Source organism: Dromaius novaehollandiae, chromosome 3 (assembly GCF_036370855.1).
Source record: "Dromaius novaehollandiae isolate bDroNov1 chromosome 3, bDroNov1.hap1, whole genome shotgun sequence".
NCBI classification, from domain to species: domain Eukaryota; kingdom Metazoa; phylum Chordata; class Aves; order Casuariiformes; family Dromaiidae; genus Dromaius; species Dromaius novaehollandiae.
In genome coordinates this window covers 64853698-64875610 of record NC_088100.1, presented here as the reverse complement: position 1 = coordinate 64875610, position 21913 = coordinate 64853698, and the positions used below count along the sequence as shown (strand labels likewise).

At 42.4% G+C, this 21913-nt stretch overlaps 1 protein-coding gene across 1 annotated transcript; it reads right to left on the bottom strand.

The window, feature by feature from the left end:
- TNFAIP3 (TNF alpha induced protein 3) lies at window positions 1–16287 on the bottom strand. The gene is made up of 9 exons (XM_026121439.2): window positions 16168–16287; window positions 12569–12881; window positions 8135–8325; window positions 7766–7913; window positions 7388–7558; window positions 6479–6659; window positions 4068–4993; window positions 2503–2735; window positions 1–1744 (listed from the first exon to the last, which is right to left on the bottom strand). The coding sequence occupies exons 2-9, from the start codon at window positions 12864–12866 to the stop codon at window positions 1463–1465; spliced, it is 2430 nt and encodes an 809-aa protein (XP_025977224.2). The 5' UTR covers window positions 12867–12881; window positions 16168–16287; the 3' UTR covers window positions 1–1462.
- Window positions 16288–21913: the final 5626 nt, after the last annotated feature.

Below are 21913 nucleotides of genomic sequence, written 5' to 3'. Positions count from 1 at the left end.
TTTAATCCTTCAATAATTTATTTCGTTTTTCAATTATACATTTAAGTTTGCAAAATTCAACACAAGACTAAATATATGTAAAAAACCCCCCAAATGTGCAAATTTCAAATTGCATTGTTTGAAATAACATAAATATTTTACTAAAACATATGTTCACATTTATTAAAGTTCACAAAATATATAAAATTTAACAGAAATAAGTCAAGGATTATTTTAATTTTTAAACTTGTTTTTTTAATAACTAGAAAAAGATTCTAAGGTTGAAAAGCAAATTAGAAGAGATATCACACCCAAAATAATAGCAGCAAAATAGATGCTGAAAACTTAAAAAATGTGAAAGGGGATGAGAGAAGCTGGTATCAGACACAAGGCAAGTCTGCTAAAGAAAGAAATGTGGATTGAGAACTGGAAGCATGAACTCCAGAAGTAAAATCTTGATCCTAGAGTACCCCGTTACCAAGCTCCAAGCCATTAGTATGATAACAGTATCACATTCAGGATATCAGAAAACAGTGTGACAGAAATGGAGAGTGGGAGAATTAAGAGCAGCACATGTATTTTGGACAGCTGTGGTGTAGCAGAAGATAGTTGCTTTAGCTTCAGAATAAAACCCTAAGATAAGTTTGTTGGGTTTTTTTAAAAGTCTGTTGGAGGTACTTCCTTCCATGGAACTTGGGAATGGGAAGATTCAGATTTCCCATCACACACGTACACTGGTAAAAGTTGCTTCTGTAATCACGTAAATTTCCAGTTATCTTCAGATTTGGGAAAGGATCTAAACACTGGGTTAAGCATGTTAAAGGGGCAGACCATTGCTGGTCTTGTTTCCAACTGCGGCGTGCTGAGGATCTGCAAGCACAGCCCCACTCAGTGCAACAACCTAACATGCAGGACCTCGAACCTTCACAAGCTCTGTAAGAATAAGAACACAAGCAAGGAAGCAGGCAAACCAAAGCACATTTCTTTACACATCCTCACTCAGTTTCAATTGCAGGTTGCATCAGCCTGTCCCAGAGGATCTCTCTCAGGAAAGTCTTGCCTCTCACTGATGTACACCAAAGCAGAGGGTTCTTGTACCTCCAGCAGTAGCTGAGTCCCCTGCCTGGGAGCAGGAGGGATATGGAGAAAGAGGCAGAACTGAGAAGTTCTTTGGATTCAAATGCTTCAAACTTCCCACTGGGAAGTCCAAGAATTAAATACAGCATTATAGGAGCCCAGTCGTGAAAGACAGCTCTGTGCAGAAAGCAAACTGTACTTCTCAGCAGTCCTCGTATGCAGTGTTTATAGGAAGTAGATATTTATTCCCATTCTTGGGAATAAACAGGAACAAGAGCAGACAGCTTATATTTCCCACCCGCTCCCCCATGCTCCCAGGACTGTTAAGTGTTTTGGACATAGCACCATTTCAGTTATTGAAGTAGCTGGTATCATTTTCTTCTTCTTTAGCAGTTCTTCCTTTCTGCTAGCCGTAGATCTGTTTGAACTGGTAGCATTCATTGCAGTAACCATTGCACTTGGCATTGCCATAGTGATCGCAAGCAGGGGCTCGGCAACGTTGTTTTGGAGTCTCTTCTGCAGCTGAGTCCCTAGGATTCCCCGACTGCACGAGCTGACTGAGGTGCTTGCACTCCGGGCACAACTCATCACTTCGGCAGGCCAAGTTGTTTCTACATGAAGCCCCACCACAGTGTCTCTTCTGGCTAGTCAATGCTGTTCGCTGTAAATCTCTGTGCTGTCCTGTTCTCTTGAAAAATGTTAAAAACATTGTCAGTGGCAATGCTGGCAGCACAACTGGCTTTTCATTTACTTTCAACTCTCCTAACGTTTTGTATATGTAACCACTAGGGGCTGTTAGAAAACACAGAAAGCAAACACCATTGCAAACACTGCAAAGGCTTTGGGAGTTTGCTTTGCAAAGCAAGGCAGAAAAACTCATATTCAAGCCAGTAGTCTTTTCATCTCCCAGATAGAGACATGCTTCTTTTAAATAGTACAATACATGAGCCAAGCAAGGCTTTATCAAAGAAAATCATAAATTCTGCCATTTCTTAGAAATTTTTTTTTCTTTGTAAACTCTCCACTCTAAAAGAAGCAAACAAACCAAATAAAAAACCTTGAACAAGGAAAAGCTGTAATGTGCTCAGTGAAAAAGGCAACATGAAGCTAACTCACTTGTAGCTGCACAACTCTAATAGTAGGAATGAAAACCTCTCCCCAACTAGCAAACACACGAACTGTTGGTTCAATTGCTTCCACTGAGGTCACTGGTAAAATTCCAGCTGAAGCAAAACTGAATGCAGCATTGACAACCCTCAATTGACAACAACCTTTACAAGTGCTGCACAGTTCTAGCAGGTAGAATCATGAGATACTCTACTTATCCTTCCATGATACTTAAGATGCAGTAATTCAAGGATTTTCTATTATATATTTCGAGTTGTTCTCATAAGAGAAAAAATGGGCAGTGCTAAACAACTGGAAGATTTTCAGAAGTTCACTTACTTCTGGCTGTCTCACTAGCTGTTCTTCTGTCCTTCTGGCTTCCTGAAATCGCTGGTTCTGGGCTTTAATGAAACAGTTCTGACAGTACCCTTCAAGCATAGTGCTACCCAGGGTGCCACAGTCCCGCCGCTGACAGGAAACTGTGTTGTGGAAGGTTGCAGCAGAGCTGCCAGGTTGACCTGCTGCACAAGAATTCCTCTGAGATCTCCTCTGATGGCGTAGTAAAGCACTGTCTGCAATGCAGAGTAAGGGAAAACAGTTTGAATGTGCCCAATAGATCTGACGACTGAAAAGCAACTGTGAAAAGCTCCTTGGTTTAAAAAGGAAGAAAAAAAACCCGACTAGCCTCAATCTTCAGACCCCTCAGTAAATGCACTTTCTTTAATGTTACATAAATAATGGAGTTAATAATAGCCTGATTTTTACATCAGAAATTGTTGAAACAAATGATTTGTGAAAACCTGGCCCTTGACATGAGAACCGGATCCCCCTGAAGTCAAAAGAAATTTTGCCATTGGCTTCAGAATGTTATCTGTGATCTATCTCAACACTTCCCTTTTGTCCTGCCCAGTTTCAATCACATTGGGTAAAAAAGTAGAGGGGCACACGGCTTAATGGGTTAAACTGTCTTATGCTTTTTAGTCTCACGAAATGATTGTACATATTCCATAATAATAAGGGAAAAAAAAAACTTGTGAACAACACTGGAAAATAAGATATTGCAAGCTAGCATAGAAGTTCCCCAATTTAAAAGTATGTAGAAAGTGCAGTATTGGCACAGTTGCCAGCAATGAAACAGTCTTATGGGACAAGCAATAGGCCTCTCGTATATGTACCTTCCGCCCACTGTACCCAAGGGTTCTTTGCCTATGTAACAAGGCAGTATTATGAAAGGTGAAGATTTCATGCCATGATTTATTCACAGGCTATTATCTTTCTAAAGTCCTGACTTTATAGACACCCACATGCATGTACACAGTACTACCAAGAAAGAGTTCAAGGTACATTTAACAAAATATTCTAAGTTACACCAAAATACAAGCACACTATCTCCAGTCCTATATGCTCTGTCTATCAAGATGACTTTGGTAGTTACACCAGAATATCACACCAGTTACATCCAAATTAATCCCAATGCCTTTTAAAGGCATTATAAACATAACGGATTTTCAGTAGCACCGATACAATACCATTACTGTCATTGATTCTTTCAACCTGTCTAGATGTGAAGAAGTTTAATCAGAAAAAATTCATACCAAAACATTATTGCAGCGGATGGCTGGGAGGGATCAAAACCCACCCCATATTGACCTAGTTCTGATGCCATGAAAGACAATGGGAAGTTTTACAATGCATTTCACAGATTTACCACACTGTTACTATGTGCCCCTTTACAGAATAATAAGGGCCAAAAAGGCACATTTTCCTCACATAGCTGCTTCTGCTCTACACTATTTCTGTCAGCACCTGCCCTTCCACCCCCAGCATGTACAGCTTCATAGCTTCATGAGGTTTACCCAAAGCCAAATTGTGACAAAGCTCACAACATGGTAAGCTCCACTTACCATGGTTTTCCCTGTACTCAAAGAAACACAGCGTGCAAAAGCCCTCATTCTGAGGCGTTCCAAAAAATTTGCAGCCAGGTTTCCTGCAGAGGTTACTCTCTCTCTTTTCCTCTGAACCATGTGCAACATGAGGCAGTGCTGCCAACGGTAGCTCGTCACAGTTTTTGTTGGGAACCTGATGGCAGGAATGCTGAAGGAGGCTTTGTGATATCTGGGAAGGGTCAGACGTAGACCTCTGATGACACGTGGGCAGAAAACCAGGGCTGCCACTTGAGGAATGCTCTGTAGTCCTTTTGAAACAAGCGCTGCATATGCCATTAAAGGTCCTATTGGCCTTCTGAAGGCACACCTTACACGTTGCATAGTCTAAATGTCTTAGGTCATCCAATTTGTTACAAGGACCAAGCTGTCTGGAGTTGTAGCACCGTTCGCAGAGTCCGTTGTGTTGCACGTTTAATGTAAATGGGCAGTCTGGAGTCCTGCACTTCATGGCAGTGGTTTCGCTGTACAGGAAAAGGCTTGGAGCAGTTGGAGGTGCAGAGCGAGGCCCTGTTACAGGCTCTTCAGATGTCCATCCCCCAGGTTCACAACCTTCACCACGGGAGAAGCCTGACCCAGCTGCCCTTGGTTTCTCAGGTGCTGTTTTGGAGGTCTGCTTTCTTCCTTTACTTCCCTGTGATTTCCGCTCAAAGCACTCATGGCAGTAGGGCTGGGTGTTCACAGACATAAAGAAAGGGCAATTTGGAGTTTCACATTTCACCTTTAAGAGGGAGAGCTGGGAAAAAGACAATTCCTGTCTGTTCCTGGAGCAGGCCTCTCTTCTAGCAGGTTCAGTGTTCTCCTGCCATTTCTTGTACTCATGCTGTACCAGCTGAAAGTAATCTTCCACCAGGTTTATTTCTTTGGGTAGGCTGCCTTCATCTAACCTGAAAGTCAGAAAAGGAAGACTATCAGTGGTTGAAATGGGCAGTTGGTGGGGGTGGAGGCAAATACAAGCAGTGTGGGGAGGAAATGTAGCTTTAAAGCACATCCATATTACTCAGCTAAAAGATCCAGGATGTTAAATTGTTGCTTTAAATGGAAACAATTTTAAATGCAGGTGTTTAGTGATGTCAAATGGAGACTTTCACATCTAAAGAAATGGTCTGATACAATGCTGATCAGAACTATTCTTAAAAGGGTTTTCAAGGTGAGGGTTTTCGGTCTGCGAGAGTTGTTTGCAGGCAGAATATGAACAATCTCTAAGAAGTAAAAAGAAAAATCCCCCAAACCTTAAAGTCCTCTGAAGATCAATGCTCAGCCAGGCTGAGGTCAGAGTGGAAGACCTCTCTATTCACCAGCCCATACCGGTGAAAACAACTGAAAACAATTTTTTCTTACAGTGCCCTCAGTATTTCATGGTAGAGTTTATCAATAGCTGCTTCTGTTTTTGCTCTGTTGGGTCTGTAGCTAAAAAAGGAATTCTTGAAACAAACTAAGTGGCTTCAGTCAAGTTCCTATTGCGCTAGCATCCATAATCCAATCCCTGTGCTGCCTTTGACCTCTGGGAAAACTCCACATCGCAGATCTACCAGACGCTGTAGAGGATGACGAGCTAGCATTACTGATACCTTCAAGAATCCATCGGTTCAGTATGACTGAGGAAGCTGCATTACTACTCTTTATGCACACACATATCCTTTGGGTTGGAGGATTTCAATTTTTTAAAGGCTGCCAAACCAGCATAAATCACTACTGATAGCATAAAGAGATCTCTCTGTGTGGTAATAGAAGTAAACACAGAGGACATAGGCAGTTGCTTCCCTCACGCACTTGTGAAGGGTCAGGACAGATGCTGATGCTAATGTTCCCTAAATGCCCTCTTCAGTTTACTGGATATTAACTATCAGAGGGATGAAACCAGATTCCAATCTCTCCACGGGTCACAGCTTCCTGCCTGCAACACTGCTGCAACACTGTAACAGAACAAAGTTTCAAGGGATTGGCATTTTGGAAATACCACCACCAACTACTTTACCAAATGCAGCCAAAACTATGTAAAATGCACTTCATGCAATTTATACTCACATAAAATGCAAAAGTTCTGTCTTACTGGTTTCTGGTATTATCCATTTTAGCCTTCCCCCTGAGTAATCCAAAGATCAATGAAACTAATCTATTGGTTTTACTGTTCTAAAAACATTAGTTCCACTCTTCTAAATCTGAAGACATTTTTGGCTGTAACTTTGAAACTGGTTTGAGCTCATACTACTTAAAAGCACGTCAACAGTAATGCCAATATTTCACAGGGCAGAGGGTAAGCATGTACGCTACTGTGAAAGAAAGGAAAGACTGAAGGAACACACAGAGCTATCAGGCTTCTACCACCATCACAAACAGCATAAATTTGAGGAAAGAAGAGTGACACTCACTTTGCAGCATTAATTAAATGAGTTGTACCATGATCCCAGCCTTGCACTGGAATTTCTATCACTATCAAGTAGTCTTTTAGCAGCTGCTCTTTTTCTCTCTCCTCTGTGTCTGTCAGAAAGTGCACGTTCAAGTCCTCAAATCTGCCTCGTTCACTGGTGACCAAAGGGACAGCCCGGATTTCTGTATGAAAACAAAAAGGGTTGATATATATATGTTTTACCAAAGGGAAGTAGCCACAAAGTACAACACATGGAGATGTCACCACTGTTGCTGAATTCTGAAGAGACAAAAGAATGGCTGGCAAGAGCAACCAGTTTCTAAACAATGCAGCTGGGGGAGAATGCAGACATGTCTGCACTACAAATCTAGCTCCATCCTACTGAAGTTTTAATGTCCCCAGAGCATCTTTCTTCTCAGTGTAGCCAGTACTGTAAATCTTCGTTTATTATACCTTCTCACAAGGTGATGCCCTAACCTGGACCTGGAAAAGTGTTATCCCTTGCAGAAGAGATGCATTAAAAAGCAGCAAAACATATATATCACTATCCCTCCCAGGAAGCTCTACACAGCTGCGAGACCATGTCCTTCAAAGCTTCTTTTATGACAGGACATGGATGGAAGCCAGAACACAATGAAGCAGAGGCTATCCTTTCAGTGATCCCAACCTGTAATCAGGCCAGTTGTATTATACTTTCAACTGTCATTTTGAAGACAACTTTTAGTTTCTGTTCAGATATACCTACATACAGTTTAACCTGCTTACACATTGAGGACAGATTCAGAAGGAATCATATATTTATTTTAACTTTAAAATGCAAATCTAAACTAGATTATACTTCATATGCTTTATCAGCATAAAGGTACTGAAGAGGATACACAAATACCCAGACAAGGTACTTGGAAAATACCTGGCCCGCTGTCCTTCACAGTCACTAGTGGTGTAAAATGCATATTGTCATAGCCGAGCACAATTGGATATCTGTAGCATTCTTCAGCTAGCCAAAGGAGAGGCAAGTAAATGCCACCAACATTCAGAGGAGCAAAACTGGAGCCTGATTCTAAACTTCTCACCACTTTATCTGAGAAAGGAAGAAAAAAACCCAACAGTTAAAAGCAAATACGTATGTGTCACAGGCAAGAGAAAACACCAGCATTCTTGTATTTTAGAACAATTGCAGAAAGCTCCCAGCTCTGAAACATATCTACCTGAAAGCAACAACAATCAAAAAAAAAGTACTACTAAAGCATACTGTCCTTAATGTGAGATGACTGGCTGGACAACTCACCTGCAAGGACAATGATTGGCCTTCTGAGGATGTTAGCAAGGATGAAGATGTGGATTTCTTCCAGTGCATTGTACGGAAGCCTGTTTCGAGCCCCGGATGTTTCTGGAGATGTCATTTCAATGAGGTATTCCCACTCCTCCTCCCAGTTCTGAGGAAAGAATCAACATCTGTCAGCAGTGGTTCAAAGACGGGGAGATCAGGAAGCAACTGCAGCGCAGCAGGGCTCAAAATACGAACATTTTCCCTTTTACTTCAAAGGGACAATGTTTCTACTCTCCACTAACAGCGGAACCCATGAAATGTCATCAAGCCAAATACTGACGATGGCGAGCATTCAGAAAACAGCATCATTCCCTTACACCAACTTACTCGGGTGTCATAGTGGAGTCCTGTTTCTACAAAATCCTGGGATTTAACTGCCTCCCTCTGCCAGCGGAGCTTGAAGTTCCGTGTATCTATCTCCCTGAGCGTGCTGAACAATGTTTTCCTTAAGACAAGGTCAATATCTTCAATACCCCACATGTACTGGGATGCAGCATGCATGAGGCAGTTTCCATCACCTGCAAAAAAAAGAGTGCATTGTTTTAAATGACTACTTTAAGAAAAAAAAAAGACACAGGATGTAGAATTGTGCAGCACATATATCCCACGTGCACTTCTCTCCAAGGCTTCTACAAAAAGGTTTTTAACAAGATGATCACAGCTATGAGCTCTCTGTTCAGAGGGAGAAAGCAAGCTGGTTGCCTCTCTACTGTTATTGTCCCTTCACCACTCGGTATTTAGCTGTCATTCAGCAATGGTGGGAAGTCTGCTCCTTGTCTATCTTATTTAACTTTGACTGATATAATGAACTATACTGTACGATCAACTGCAAGCAACAAACACAGCTGAATTAACACGACAAAACCATTTTAAAACTAAAAAGGAATGTATAAATGCTAATAAGGGAAATTACCCTGTGCCATCAGGTATACGTTTGGGTAAGAGATAATGAAAAGCATTGACTAAGAATATCCTGTAGTGACAGTGAGCCTCATGTGCCCCGATGAGCTCTGCATTGTAGGGCTTGGCACTTGGCTGTACTTGATGGAGGAGTTATTAAAAAAAAAAAAAAAGCGAGAGACAGAAAGGGAAGAACAAACGATGTGTGTAAAGCAATCACAGGAGCACGTCTTCCCTTCCTCTCAGAACATAGGCTGTGTGCTTGCTGTTGAAAATATGTTAGAGGGCTGTTTTTCTAAAAGACAAAATTAAAACTAATTAAATGAATAGCGTAATGATTTGCTTTTCATTGAGACAACTGCTTCCATTCAAAAAGTCCTCCCTACTCCATAAGAAGGCAGGAAAGCAATGCTCTGCAATTTCACAGGTGAGGAAACTGAGAATCAAAGTAGCTAACTAACTTGATTGAAAGGTGTGACAAAGTATGCCAATGGCTGGGTCTCAAATTCTACCTCTACCCATCTTCCTCAAAAATCTTTTGAAAGAGAGACATCAAGAATCACTACTGTCACATCCTCAGATTCAGAACTAGGTCTGCTGTTCACTACAGTGGTACACAGATCCTCCAATTGTTAAAACGCCACAATAATTTCCTCAGAATAGAGGACTTCAACCATGGCAGAGCTACTAGATTTTACTCATGTGAATAAAAATTCAAAGACCTTCCACCCACAAAAGAGTTAAAATGTCAGCTAAAGATGCCAGCTTGCTACATGCATTATGAGCTGAAGTATATCATTTGTGTACTTTTGCCGTTTTTCTATGAAACTGCAGAGGAAAATTTACGACAGCCCCCAGATTGTGAAAACAATATCACTTGAAGTCCACTTAAGATTTTATAAATTGTTACAGCCTTGTTGCATATCAGGTTCCTGCAGTTGCCTTTTGGTTTCTGAATCTTGTCTTGCAAAGCTTACTTAACATCCGCAAACAGCATACTTGAGCTCAGAATCAGGGAATAGCATATAATGTAGAAAAACCGACTAGGTTTCCTTCTGACCAAGAAAGATGACATATTAATCCCATTAAAGTTTTCCCTTTGCAAAATCTAGAGCAAAGATAAGATTTTTTTTTTCTTTCAGAGCTTACTTTCAGTTCTTTATTGAGAACCACTGCACAAAATTCCTTACACAGCACTTGGAATTCCCCAATGCTATTTGACTGGCAATTGAGCAACAGTTGTACTTTTTGTTCTGCTGTGCGCACGGCTGAACAGCGAAGTCTCCAGCGGACTTTCCCGGGGGGGTGTGGCTGGGCGAGCTGGAATGAGTGCCTATTCATTATACAAGTGAAATCTCTACAACCAATAGATGCTGGAATTTTTTATTTTTTTTTTTAAACACAGTTTCAATTTTTATACCTCCTACTTCCTTCCTTCAATCCTCCATTCACATGTCTGCAAATAAATGTGTGGTGATTCACGATGGCTTTTATTTTTCTAAATATATAACATTTCTGTAAATTCATGTATACATTAGGTAAAATCCACATTAATAAAATTCTAAAAGATATACTTCTTCAGTTTTCAAAAATTAAAACCTTCATCAGAAAAAGATAGACATTTCTGAAGAAAGCCCACCTTTGACTAAAAAAAAGTATATTCCTCCCACATCTACAGGTTAAGCAGCCAAACGCTTTTAAAAATATTCTTCATGCCATGTGAGGGGAAAAAAAACCTCATCCTTTCCACTCCTTTGAATAATGTTGTTTCCTGGGATATTACATGGCTTCTACAGGCTTCTGTCCCCTCTCTCAATGATCCTTTCCTTCAACCCACAGTTTACCTTCTCATTCCTGCAGAGGTCCCGAGCTGTGACTATTTTGCATAAACCACAGGTTCCCAAAGCCACTCCTCTATACATGCTCTTAATGACCTTGAAGCACTGAACTGAAGCCAAGTTCATTGTTGGGAGGGTAGAGGGGGAGACGGAGACACAAACCAATCCCTTGCTTGTTTTCCCCAAGCCGGCTTGAATATTTCAGCATCATATATATTGGTACACCTACTCATGGATGAGATCCAGGTCACCAATCCATAAACTATTCCCATTTGTAAACACTGCTCTACAGTCATGAGACAACATGCTAGACCATATTCATTGAATATTGTGTTACCACCAATAAGGGCCTGTCCAAGCAATATTAATCCCCGCAGAACATGGAATAACATTAGATCTGGGATTCCAAAACTGTTGTTCTTTGCTCAGGGCAAAAATTACGCACATTGCCCATTTTCCTAGTAAATCTTTAGAGTATACTTGTTGGAGTGACATATTTTGAAGACACAGCACAGAGTGCTGTTACTTCCACAGCATCTGTAAAGTGCTGCCTGCCCTAGCTGCAACTCCAGTCCTTCTAGAAATTCTAGATTATGCAATCTTTGTGCAGAGTCTAATTAAAATCTTGAGAATTTTAGGCAAGTGGAGGGGCAGGCCAGAAAAGCCCACCAAAAGGTCAGTGCCTCTATGACAATTACAGAGACACAAATTTGGATTGGATTCCTCAAGGTTGAGCCAGTTACCTCTATATGGTGGGTCTATTTTTTAATGGTTTCTGTAAAACACAATTGTGTGCAATCGGACTAAGAAACACAGTACAATTTGAGACAGGAGGAATGTGGTCTAGGAAGACAAAGGCAACATGTATATAAACACATATGAGAAGAACGCATCCAAAGAACAGAATGTAAAGGTCCATCTGTCCTGGTGTTTCTATAACCATTAGCACCTGCTCCTTGAGCAAAGAAGATATATTTTCCATATTCTTGGAGTCCTAACTGCCCCAGTCTGTCTTCCCAGTTTGGGGCACTCTATGCTGTAGGGACTCCTGAGACCAGGCTTGCAGTTGCATGACCGTACATGATAGCCATTGCCAGACCTATCCTCTACTGAATGTGAAATGTCCAGCGGTCCTCATAGTCATGTGCAAAAGTTACCTGCTCATGAATACACAGATACATGCACCCTATTCAAAACATCTTTGCTCTACAGCTGTACCCTTTTATTTAGGGTACCTGACAAAACACACTTGAACAAAGTAACCCTGAATTAAAGTCCTAAAACTGCACTGACCCTTGAAAGCAAAGGGCATCGCACACTTTTTGTTACACAAACACGGCTGTCATTTTGCACACACTGGAATTAGGACTGAGCCCTGAGGGAAGGCAAAGCCTGCTAAGCCTATCAGCTAATTGAGTATTAGTTAGCCTGACAGCGCGGGGTGCTGGTGCCTGTCAGCAAGGTCAGTTTGCCCAAGGCTGTAAGTCCAAGACACTCCTGCTGACACAGTGGCTCCAGCTGGGACGGCAGCTCAACCTCGCCTGCCGGTTACAAAGGCAGGGGTTATAACCTGGTATTGACTTTTATATATACACAGGGGAATGTATTCCTGTCACTCAAGGTATCTGAAGTCTCCTCTTGCCTCACATTAGGGACCATTCAGCACTTTCAGTGAGGCAGCCAACACATAACAGAGTCAGATTCATGGAAAGGCGATGGATTGTAAGACAAGGTTCTCACATGATATTATAGGCTGATATGCCACAGGTCACTGATATTATTAAAACATCTCTGTAATTTTCAAGCTATTCATAATACCACTATTAGTGTGGGGGGTTTAGAGGCTCACGACAATATGCCCTGTGGAAAGAATTTCAGTTTACAAAGTCAAAATGAAAAGGCACAATTTTTTGAAAAGCAATGTGCTTCTGTTTCAGTAATGTAAACTCAGATGCTATTAATAAAGGTGGTACATTCTTACCACCCTTTTTAATGCCAGTGCAAAGACCAGCTCTTAACTTACCATTAGTCTTCAAAGGCACAAGTTTCCTAACTTCCATGCACCAGTTCAGCTTCCTCTGGCGCTCCAGTGAAGTCTGAGTGGCCTGGTCAGTCAGGGCCTTCTGAAGTATTTCCCGAAACTGAGGACAAAACTGGCACATTCTGAACATTTCTATGGTGTATCTATGCATAGTTCTGAAGTGGTGAATTATTCCATTGGGGGATTTGACCAGATCTTCAGGAGTTCTTTCTCTAATCTTCACAGCTTTCAGCATATTGCTCTGATATAAAGCTTGAGGAAGGATGTGCTGGCCAGCCATGTTTCCAGAAGAAATCTGAAATGAAGAAGAAAAGGATTCTCTTATTGACACTTCAGTGTCCATGTATCAGAGTGCTATCACTTCTGCAGAAAATTAAAATGCATGCTTTCTGGTTGCAGTTTTGCCTAAAAAGTGTAGAGTAGACTCCGAACTTTTATAGATAATGATTTTTAAAGCTCATATCCAGAAATCTGTCTGCATTACTCAGATACATACTCTGAACTGCTAATCCTAATCATTTACTTTGATCATTTACTCAGATATTAAAGAGAATTTATTCATAATGAACCAAGGAAATTGTATCACTGTTAAAAAAGGAGTCTGCATCAAAGTAAGGATAAAAGAAGAAAAGATGAAGAGAATGGAAAATTATCTTGGAGACTTGACTAATTGATAATTGCACAGTGTAATCCCCTATGAACCTGCTGAACTTTCAGCATGTTTCAAGCTTTTGTTTTGATGACATGCCAAAAAAAGCAGATAATGACCATTTCAGACTTCCACAGCCCATACATTCTGAAAAGCTTGCTTAGTACACTACAAAAAGAGATAGCCTGAAGAATTACATGCCATGCTAGTATCTGCCCCATACTTACAGTGGCTGAAGAGGGCAAATGAGGAATTTGCAACAGAGCAAGCACTGAAGGCCAGATTTATGCTACTCTTCTCAGGGCTCCTTATATTATGTGAAGAGTAGACCTATGGCACAGAGGTGCTTGTGCAGTGTGTGGGGGTGCAAACTGTAGTCCCACTATTACTCAGCAGTAAGTCAACATAGCTGAAAAAGCATTTCCACTTGGCTTAAAAAGCCCAATATTTTTCCGTGGTGGGACCAGTAATGTTTGCTGGCCAGCATCCCTTTCTTCAGTATCTCCGGCCCCATTGGCTACAGCAGAAAGAACAAAACAAAACAAAAGCGCGTAACCTCAAACTAGCTACACCCTGTGAAATACTTGTTCAGAGCACACCAACATTGTGGCTAGCTAGAGGAAAATGTACGGACTATGTCCCTCAAGACTCCTGTGCGCAACAGAAACACCACCAACAATGCATTTTCACATGGAGAGACTCTCCATGCTACCCTGTACATTACTACTCTGTTTAGAAAAAAATGCAAAATTTCTTTTAAGAAAAATAAATGTATGAATGTCTAAAATTTAGAATTAAGTTGGTTGTATTAGGAGAGCCTACCATTGTGATTATGAATCACATAAAATATAATGGAGACAACTATCAAGGCAACTAGTCTTGATATAGACCATATTAAGTTGAAGAAGACCAGAAACAACTGAAAGCTGAGCAGTACAACTATTAGGAAGTTGTCTTGCGGACATGGAAGTCTGGAGGGCCTAAGAGAAGAAAATGGATGATAACCTGCCAAACTGACTGGGAAGGTGCTCCCAAGCCTATTGAGGCCAAAGAGTCCTCTTGCACAGGACACAAGCATGTCCCTCCACACAGGGAACCAACATTTCTCTTCTCTTTGCCTGCACCGCTTCCACTGGCAAAATCCACCTTCAGCTGGAGCCCTGGAAAGGACTTTGCCAGGGTAAGAGAAGACCTCAGACTCTTCCTGCCAAGAGCTGTCTTGTATATCCTCTCCCAGAATCAACTGATCTAGAGAGACAATGTGCATCCTATAAAGCCCTGAACAGAGGCAGGTGAAGCATGAGATGCTGCAAAGGCAGTACAGTCCACTGTGCCCAACCAGGGCAATGTAATTCACACAAAATTTCCTCTGCTCATGTAAGGGGCAGTACTCACAGCCATCACAGCTGGGAACACACAGAAAAGCTTTCCTCTAGTTAATAAAGATTGTATATTCTAAACATATCCCCTAGGAATACACAGCCTTAAAATGGAATAAACTCATTTTCTCAGACATTCCACCCCCCAAAATACAGTTTTGCCTGTTACTGATGCAATCCTGTATGTAATTGTATGGATGGTTTAAGAAATGAAATATAAACAACCCCTTATTAATCTATTTAATAACCACGGCTGTACTTTGTGCAGACCAGGATGCTGAATTCCTTGATTACATAAGTGGAGTCATTGAGTCAGTGGGATTTTTCTACATGAACAAAGACTAATCACATGATTAAGCACCACTGGCATGGACCCCTGAAATGGTTTTCTCCAACAGTCTGTAAATTCAGTACTTTTTCTTACTTAAGCGTTCACTGAAACTATACTATTTAATATTATATTCTACAGGTATATTTTCCCCTCCACACATGTAAAGTACTGTCTATGCCATTTACAGTGGTTAAATATCAATCAAAGAAAAACCTGCACACCACTGTTTTAAAAGACTGTGATGAAACAAACAGAACTCAGGAGACACCTAAGCTAATGAGACTCAAAGAAGAGACAACTCAAGTACAATTATATTACTTTATACTATACAAGATTTTACTATACTACTTAATTACTTTAACATGTAGCTACTATGAATTCTCAGAAAGAAGCAGCAGCCAGAGATTATGTAGCTATCTGATGCAGCATCTTTTCCCAACATACAATACACAGGCTGCTGGAAAACTCCAAATTTGGGATATTTGGGAAAACCCATATTCTGTTGCAAGCTCTGCTGCTGGCTTACTTAAGTTACTTTAATTCTCTGTCTTCTATCTGAAAAATGGCAATAATAAAGTCTTTTTGGTAAAATACTAAGATAACATCAAACTCTAAAATAAATATGCTGAATACATATTAACCAGATGGGTCTTCAGCTTCCACTGATATCTACGCTCAGGTGCTTTGTACAGAATTAAGCATATGATCAGCATTTACCAGGCAATAAAACAAGATTAGGATTTCAGGATGTTTTACAAACCACAAGACTGCTTTATATAGCTTAATTATATAATGCACCGGTCTGCTGGAAGCATGTATAGATAAGATGCAAACCACCATCTGCATTACTACCAGCTTTGTATAAGAAGAGCTTAAAGCAGAAAAGTCTCCTGGCAATGGCAAGCACCAAAAGCAAACATTAAAAATAAAACTCCCAGTAAGGTGGTTTGTGTGACACGCACGCTGAGAAAAGCCCGCTTCAGCGGCCCCAGCGATCGGCAGCGCTTCGAGCGAGCGTGCACGGCGCCGCCAGTCAGCAGAGGGCACACTGCCCCTGCCTGCCCGCAGCCTCCCAGCCGCAGGCCCAGCGAGCCCCGCGCCGCCGCTGCCGGGCCCGCGGGTTTCGCGCGCCGCCCGCCGCCGCGCCGCCCGTCCCGAAGCACCGGCCACCCCGAGGCACCGGCCGCTCGCGCGTCGCCCGCCGCCGCCCCGCGGCCGTTACCTCTCGGCGGGCGGGATCCTGGGGCCGGCGGCGCGGCAGGCGCTGGGCTCCGCTCCTAAGTCCTGCTGAGCAGCGGGCTGGCGCGGCCGAGCGCGGGGGCCATGAACTCCGCGGAGCCTGCGCTGCCGCCGCTGCAGCTGCTGCTGTCGCCGGGCTGGCAGCGGCCTCGGGGTCACTCGTGGCGTCGCGCCGGGCTTCCCTCAGCCGCCCCCTCCCCGCCGGAGCTGCTGCCGCCAGTGCCTCCGCTCCAGAATGAAAGGCTGAGCCGAGCCTCTTGTTTTTTCCCTTTCTGTTTTAGTGCCCTGGCAAAAACCCCCACCGGGGATTTCCACCTTCAGCGCTTGGGACTTTCCGACATGTGACAACCGCAGCGCCGGCGGCAGCTGCCTGCGCCGCGCCGCGCCGCCGCCAGGGGCCGCCGCGGGGCCCCGCGCCGCGCCCGCCGCCCGCCGCGCCCGCTGGCGGCGCGCCCGGCCTACCTGCCGCCGCGCCCGGGCCTGCCCGCCCGTGACTAACCGCCCGGCCCTCCGGCAGCCGCGGCCGGCGTGTCTTCGCTCCCTTACTCCGTCTCCCGCCTCGGGCCCGGCCCTGCGGCCTGCGGCACGCGCGCTGCCTGCTGCCCTCGTGGCTGGCCGGGCGCTCGGGGCAGGTTCATGGCTAGCAGAGGTGTCGCTGCAGCACGGGGTGTCCCCAATAGCGCTGTGTCCCGGAAAAGGGCCACCCCGCAGCCCGAGGTTTGAATCGCTACTGCCGACGAGGCCTTGCCCACCAGCTCTCTGGCTATGCAGGATGGGCGCAACTGCCCGCTTCTTAGGAGGCCTAAGCGGGTCTTTAAATAAACCGACCCCTTTATGCCCTGGTCATCTGCATTTGGGCAAGGGATCTTCCTGGTGCGAGGACAGCACTGCAAAAGGCCCCTCAGACTGGAGGGGGTTGTGCTAGAGAACCAGCAGCAGTGCCAAAGATCAGGGATTCAGGTTTCTCCCCTTCCCCCTGAGCGGTGCGGTCTTCTCTGCCGAGCAGACAAATGTGACAGCTGGCCTGCTGTGTCCTTCTTGTGGCACATAAATAAGTCTCGGGTTGTGGGTGCCCTCCCAGGAGTGGCTCCTGGAGGTAACATCCCAGGGAGATGAAAAGGGAGCCTGTCCTGTCTGAAGTGACTGTTCTTCTAGACTGTTTCCAAACTCAACCAGTATTCTTTTTTTAGGTTACATCTGCTTCACAGTTTTGGCTTTCTATTGTAAGTAACCACAAGTGACTTCATTTTTTTAATTAAAGGTTAGACTCTGATATATAATCACATAACTGCATAGGCTGGTATTTTAGGCAGAAAATGCTAATATATTTTAATGCGGTCCTGCTCAAGGGAAAGCCATTGTAGGAAAGGGACAGGACTTCCAACTAAAGTTACCAAGACAGAGACATCTTAGTGTCTGAATGTGTCTGAATCTGAGAGTGTGTAAACTCTTGGCTACACCTAGCAGTTTGTAAGAATCATTAAAGATAATGATTACAATCAATTCATACCTTACCATCCTGAAATCTTTAAAATGGAAAAATTCACTTCATGATCCTTAAGGCTATAACCTGTAATTGTAACTTACAATGTGATTGTAGATATTACTTATGAAGGTGATTTATGCTTGGAAAAGAAAAAAAGTAGTTCCTTGCCCACCAGGCTTGCAACCTGAAGGCACACAGAAATGAAATGCAGTGCAACAAAGTTTCTTGCAGTTTTAAAAAACTCTATCCTTATAGATGCTGATCTCCTGCCAGTTCCTGAGCATCTTCCACTCCCACCAACTTGATGAGAAGCCAGGGTTGCTCTGCACCTTGGAGACAGGCCTTAAACCTTGACTCCTTCATGAAGCAGGTGTATTTTGGAAGAGTTCAGACTTGAGCTCGCTTACCTCACTTCCATTAGCACCAGCTGGCTCAGCTCATGCCTTCGTATCACATGCTGTGGTTATATGACAGCACGCTCTTCCCCAGCATTGAAAGTGATCTTGTGTCTAGCTCTGTGTACCATGCTGTCCTTTCTTCTCTGCCTGTGTTAAAAAAGAAGTCGGGGACATGCTCAGAAAAAGAATAATCCCTTCCGATTCTTTTGTTTTCTAACAAAACCTCCTCTCCTTGCATGCATTTCTTCTAGGGGTTTTATTTTGATTTTTTTCAATGCAGCTCTTTTTTAAGCCTCTCTGCTGCCTTGCAAAGTAGTAGTTAACTAGGAATTATCCACACTCAAGGACTGATGGTCTGAGAAATGACTATGGTGCAGGGAGGCTGCATGCTTGGGGGAACTGGGCCTGAATGATTACTTGCATAACTAGCGCAGCAGTTGGGGTGTGGTTTACTCAGTTTATAATCTGTTTTCAGCAGGCAAGCCACTTTAAAAAGATGCTGCTATTCCCTGCTCCTGGACGTTTTTCCCTGTCCTCTCATTTGTGCTGAGGTACTGGATTACTGAAGTGATCTGATTAGAAAACAGCTTTTTTTTCTTTTCTTTTTTTCTTTTTTTTTTTTTTTACCAAAGCCATTTATCTGATGTGGTTTGAAGTATGGCCCCTCAGCCAGTATTATAGGAGTTGTCTGAAGGAATAGCGAGTGTCACTGTGGTGTGGAAATGAAGACCTTTGTTAAGAAACAGGATAAAACTGACTGATTTATACCCTTCTTTATATGTGAAACTGCAGCAAATAGGTTAGCAGGTGGTTCTAGTCCCTTCTGGTTTTTGCTCACAAGAAGAAGAAAAAGAAGGTAAGTATGAGTAAGGAGATTATTTAACAGGTACACAGGTAATAGCTGTGAGCCTATAAAGGAAATGTTGAATCCCAGGAAAACCTGAAAAGGCAACAGCTTATTTTTGTTATTCTAAACTCTGAGCATATCTGAATATTCATAATTATTATTTGCACCTTGACAAACTGAAAATTGATTGCACGTGGCTAGGGCTGATGTTTAGTGTACAGGTCTGAGCAGGATGGCAGGAATTCATTTGATCTGAGTTTGCACAGCAGAAAATGAAGTTCTGTCTTGTCAACTGGATCTCCTAGGCAATATAGTATTACATTAAAAACATCAACAACATAAATAGTTATAGAATGTGTAAATATACATTCCTCTTTTTAGATATACTCTTATTTCTTGTAATTATACCACATAGCGTATCCCACCATTTATGATATAATGTTTATATTTCACAGAATATAAACATACATGCATACACATATATAAGGGCAAGGAAAATTTTCCTCTTTGAAGTGTACACACACACGCGCGCGCGCGCACACACACACACACACACACATATATATGTAATGATTCCATTAGTTGATTGTGCTTTGGGAAAAAGAATGAATTTCCCAAGGCCTCGTTCAGCTCTGTTTCTCTAAATTATTTTAATAGGATTTTTCTTCTTTTTGCTGTTCAGGAAGGAGGAGTTCATGCTCGCTAAATTAAACCAAGACCTCAGTGTGTTCAGAAGATTGTTACCAAGTACTTCAGAGATTGCTTTATGAAGGAATCATTTTCAAGACAGCACTATAGTCTATAATATTCTATCATAGGATGATTATTATTATAATATTTATGGATAGTAACATTCAGGCTTTAATAACTCAATCATTAGCCAGGTCTTTTAGTATCTGATAATTCTGTAAGAGGTATGATTCATCTAGAAGGGAGGAAAAGGATCATAAAAGGGAAATCCCTTCTATTGCAATAGCAGTGCTTGAGGTCACGCTTGAGTTCAGCACTTCTGTCTTCCAGAAGCCCTTTCGTTACTCCTTTTCCTGGCGGTGGCAAAGTGATGAGAAGAACTTGTTGGTATATAGGAAAAAGAGGGAGGAAAATCCCTTAAACCTTGATCAGATAGAAAACTGATGCTTACTACAGAATCAAATAGTGATGGCAAAAAAAAAATACCCAAACTCATCTCTGCCACTTCTCTAGCAAGAGCTGAACTGTTTTTGTGAATTTTCCATTATACTCATCTGAATACAGTAAGAAAAATTTCAGATTTCCAAGGCAACTTCTACTGGGGTATTGTGGCAAGGGACTGTACTCAAAGTAGGCATCCTTATTCATGCTGCTGGTCCAAGCCTCACTCTTTTCTTCTTCTTTTCTTCTTTTTAATGTCCATTTTACAAATGTCAGGAAGTAAAGGGCTAGAATTGCAGTGGGGTCCAAAGAAGATGAAAGTTTAAATCTTGTCTTATCCACCTTTGTTGAGATTTAAGTTAAACATTAAGAATAACACTCTCACATTAAGGCGAGTGAAACACTGCAATAAATGACCTATGAAGACAAACACTGGATATTTTTAAGAACAGGTTATCTTAGCCAGAAATGGCTTAAGTATGGCTGGTCTTGCCTTGGAGCATGGAGGTAGTGGGCCAGATGAAATCTCAGAGTGTCTTTTCAGCACTGTTTCATGAAATTCTCTGAAATTCTGTGTGAAAAGGTTGTAATGGCAAGGATAATAACTTTCCCACTCCATTTTTAGCTGTCATTCATTCCTGTGCTATCTGTACATAATGGATCAAGCCTGAAGGGCTCTGAGAACTGTGGAAACAGATAGCTACATATGTGTATGTTTGAGATAGCAGCAAGACCCAGCATTACTGACCCTCTGCAATGTATAGAGACAATTCTAATAAGTCCCCAACAAGAATAAGCAGAAAACCGAAAATATTTTAACTTGGGAGAGCAAAGTGCTTTCAGTGGATTTTGAAACAGGCTCAGATAGGGCTAAATTGAAGAAAATAAGAACGGCTGTAGCAGCCCAGATCAAAGGCCCATCTAGCTCACCACCCTGTTCCTCATGGCAGCTAATAGACAATGCCTAGGAAATGGTATAGAAACAGAGTGGGCTGTTCCAGTACTTTTCCAGCCCTTACTTTGCCATAGTTTTCCTGTGGGCCTTTGGGCTGTGCTTTAGCATTCTAATGCCGCAGTTCCTCAGTTGTACAATAAGTATATTTCTTTTCTTTAATTTTGACTGCAAACTCTTCAGGATAGAGCTTTTTGTTGTTTTCTGTTTGCCATACCTTAACACCTAGACACATGGATATCATGCATACTTACAAAGCCTAGTCCCTGCTCTAAGCACGTTACCATCCAGGTGTAGCAGAGTTCACTTGACTGTGAACTGTGAATATCTTGAAGGACTTTGATTTAGCTTGAGGGCTGTAAGCATAAAACATGGCATGGATAATGCTCTGATGGGACAGGTTCTACACAGAGATGGTTGTCTTCTCAAAACATGTTGGGCAGTAGTCAGACATGCCTTAACTGCACAGAGCAAACAACTGTCTTCAGGTAACATAGGCCCATGCATTTGGGGATTTACATTGCTATTTATGCTGGGGCAACTACCATGTTGCCTAAATGTACAGTTCACACCACAGTAGTGGGGCCTAAATAGATTTCTGAGAAGGCATGTTTGTTTCGGCCAACAATTCAGCATCCAGGATGTTGCCATTAGTTAACAAATACATAGGCAAATAAAGACAATGCCTCATCTAAAGTGAGACAAGAACTACTATTGTGTTGCTTTCTTCTGTTCCCTTCTGATGAGATTATAAAAACAGGTATTCAGACTTTAGGCTTGCAGTAAGCCTTTAGAACAGAGCTAAGTCCTCCGGGAGGGAATGAAAAAGGTTGGGGGATGGAGCTAAGCTAATGTCTCTTCACCTAATTAAAGCCTTAACTCCTCTGTCCTCTGTTCCCTGAACAGCTTCAATGT

Bases quoted from the DNA above. Each gene is read 5' to 3' on its own strand.
- TNFAIP3 (XM_026121439.2), bottom strand. From the start codon at position 12,866: ATGGCTGGCCAGCACATCCTTCCTCAAGCTTTATATCAGAGCAATATG. The intron at 7,914-8,134 runs GTAAGTTGGTGT...TTCTTTCCTCAG, and splicing joins GACTCCACTATGACACCCGA to AACTGGGAGGAGGAGTGGGA. The intron at 2,736-4,067 runs GTAAGTGGAGCT...TCTGCATTGCAG, and splicing joins TGAGTACAGGGAAAACCATG to ACAGTGCTTTACTACGCCAT.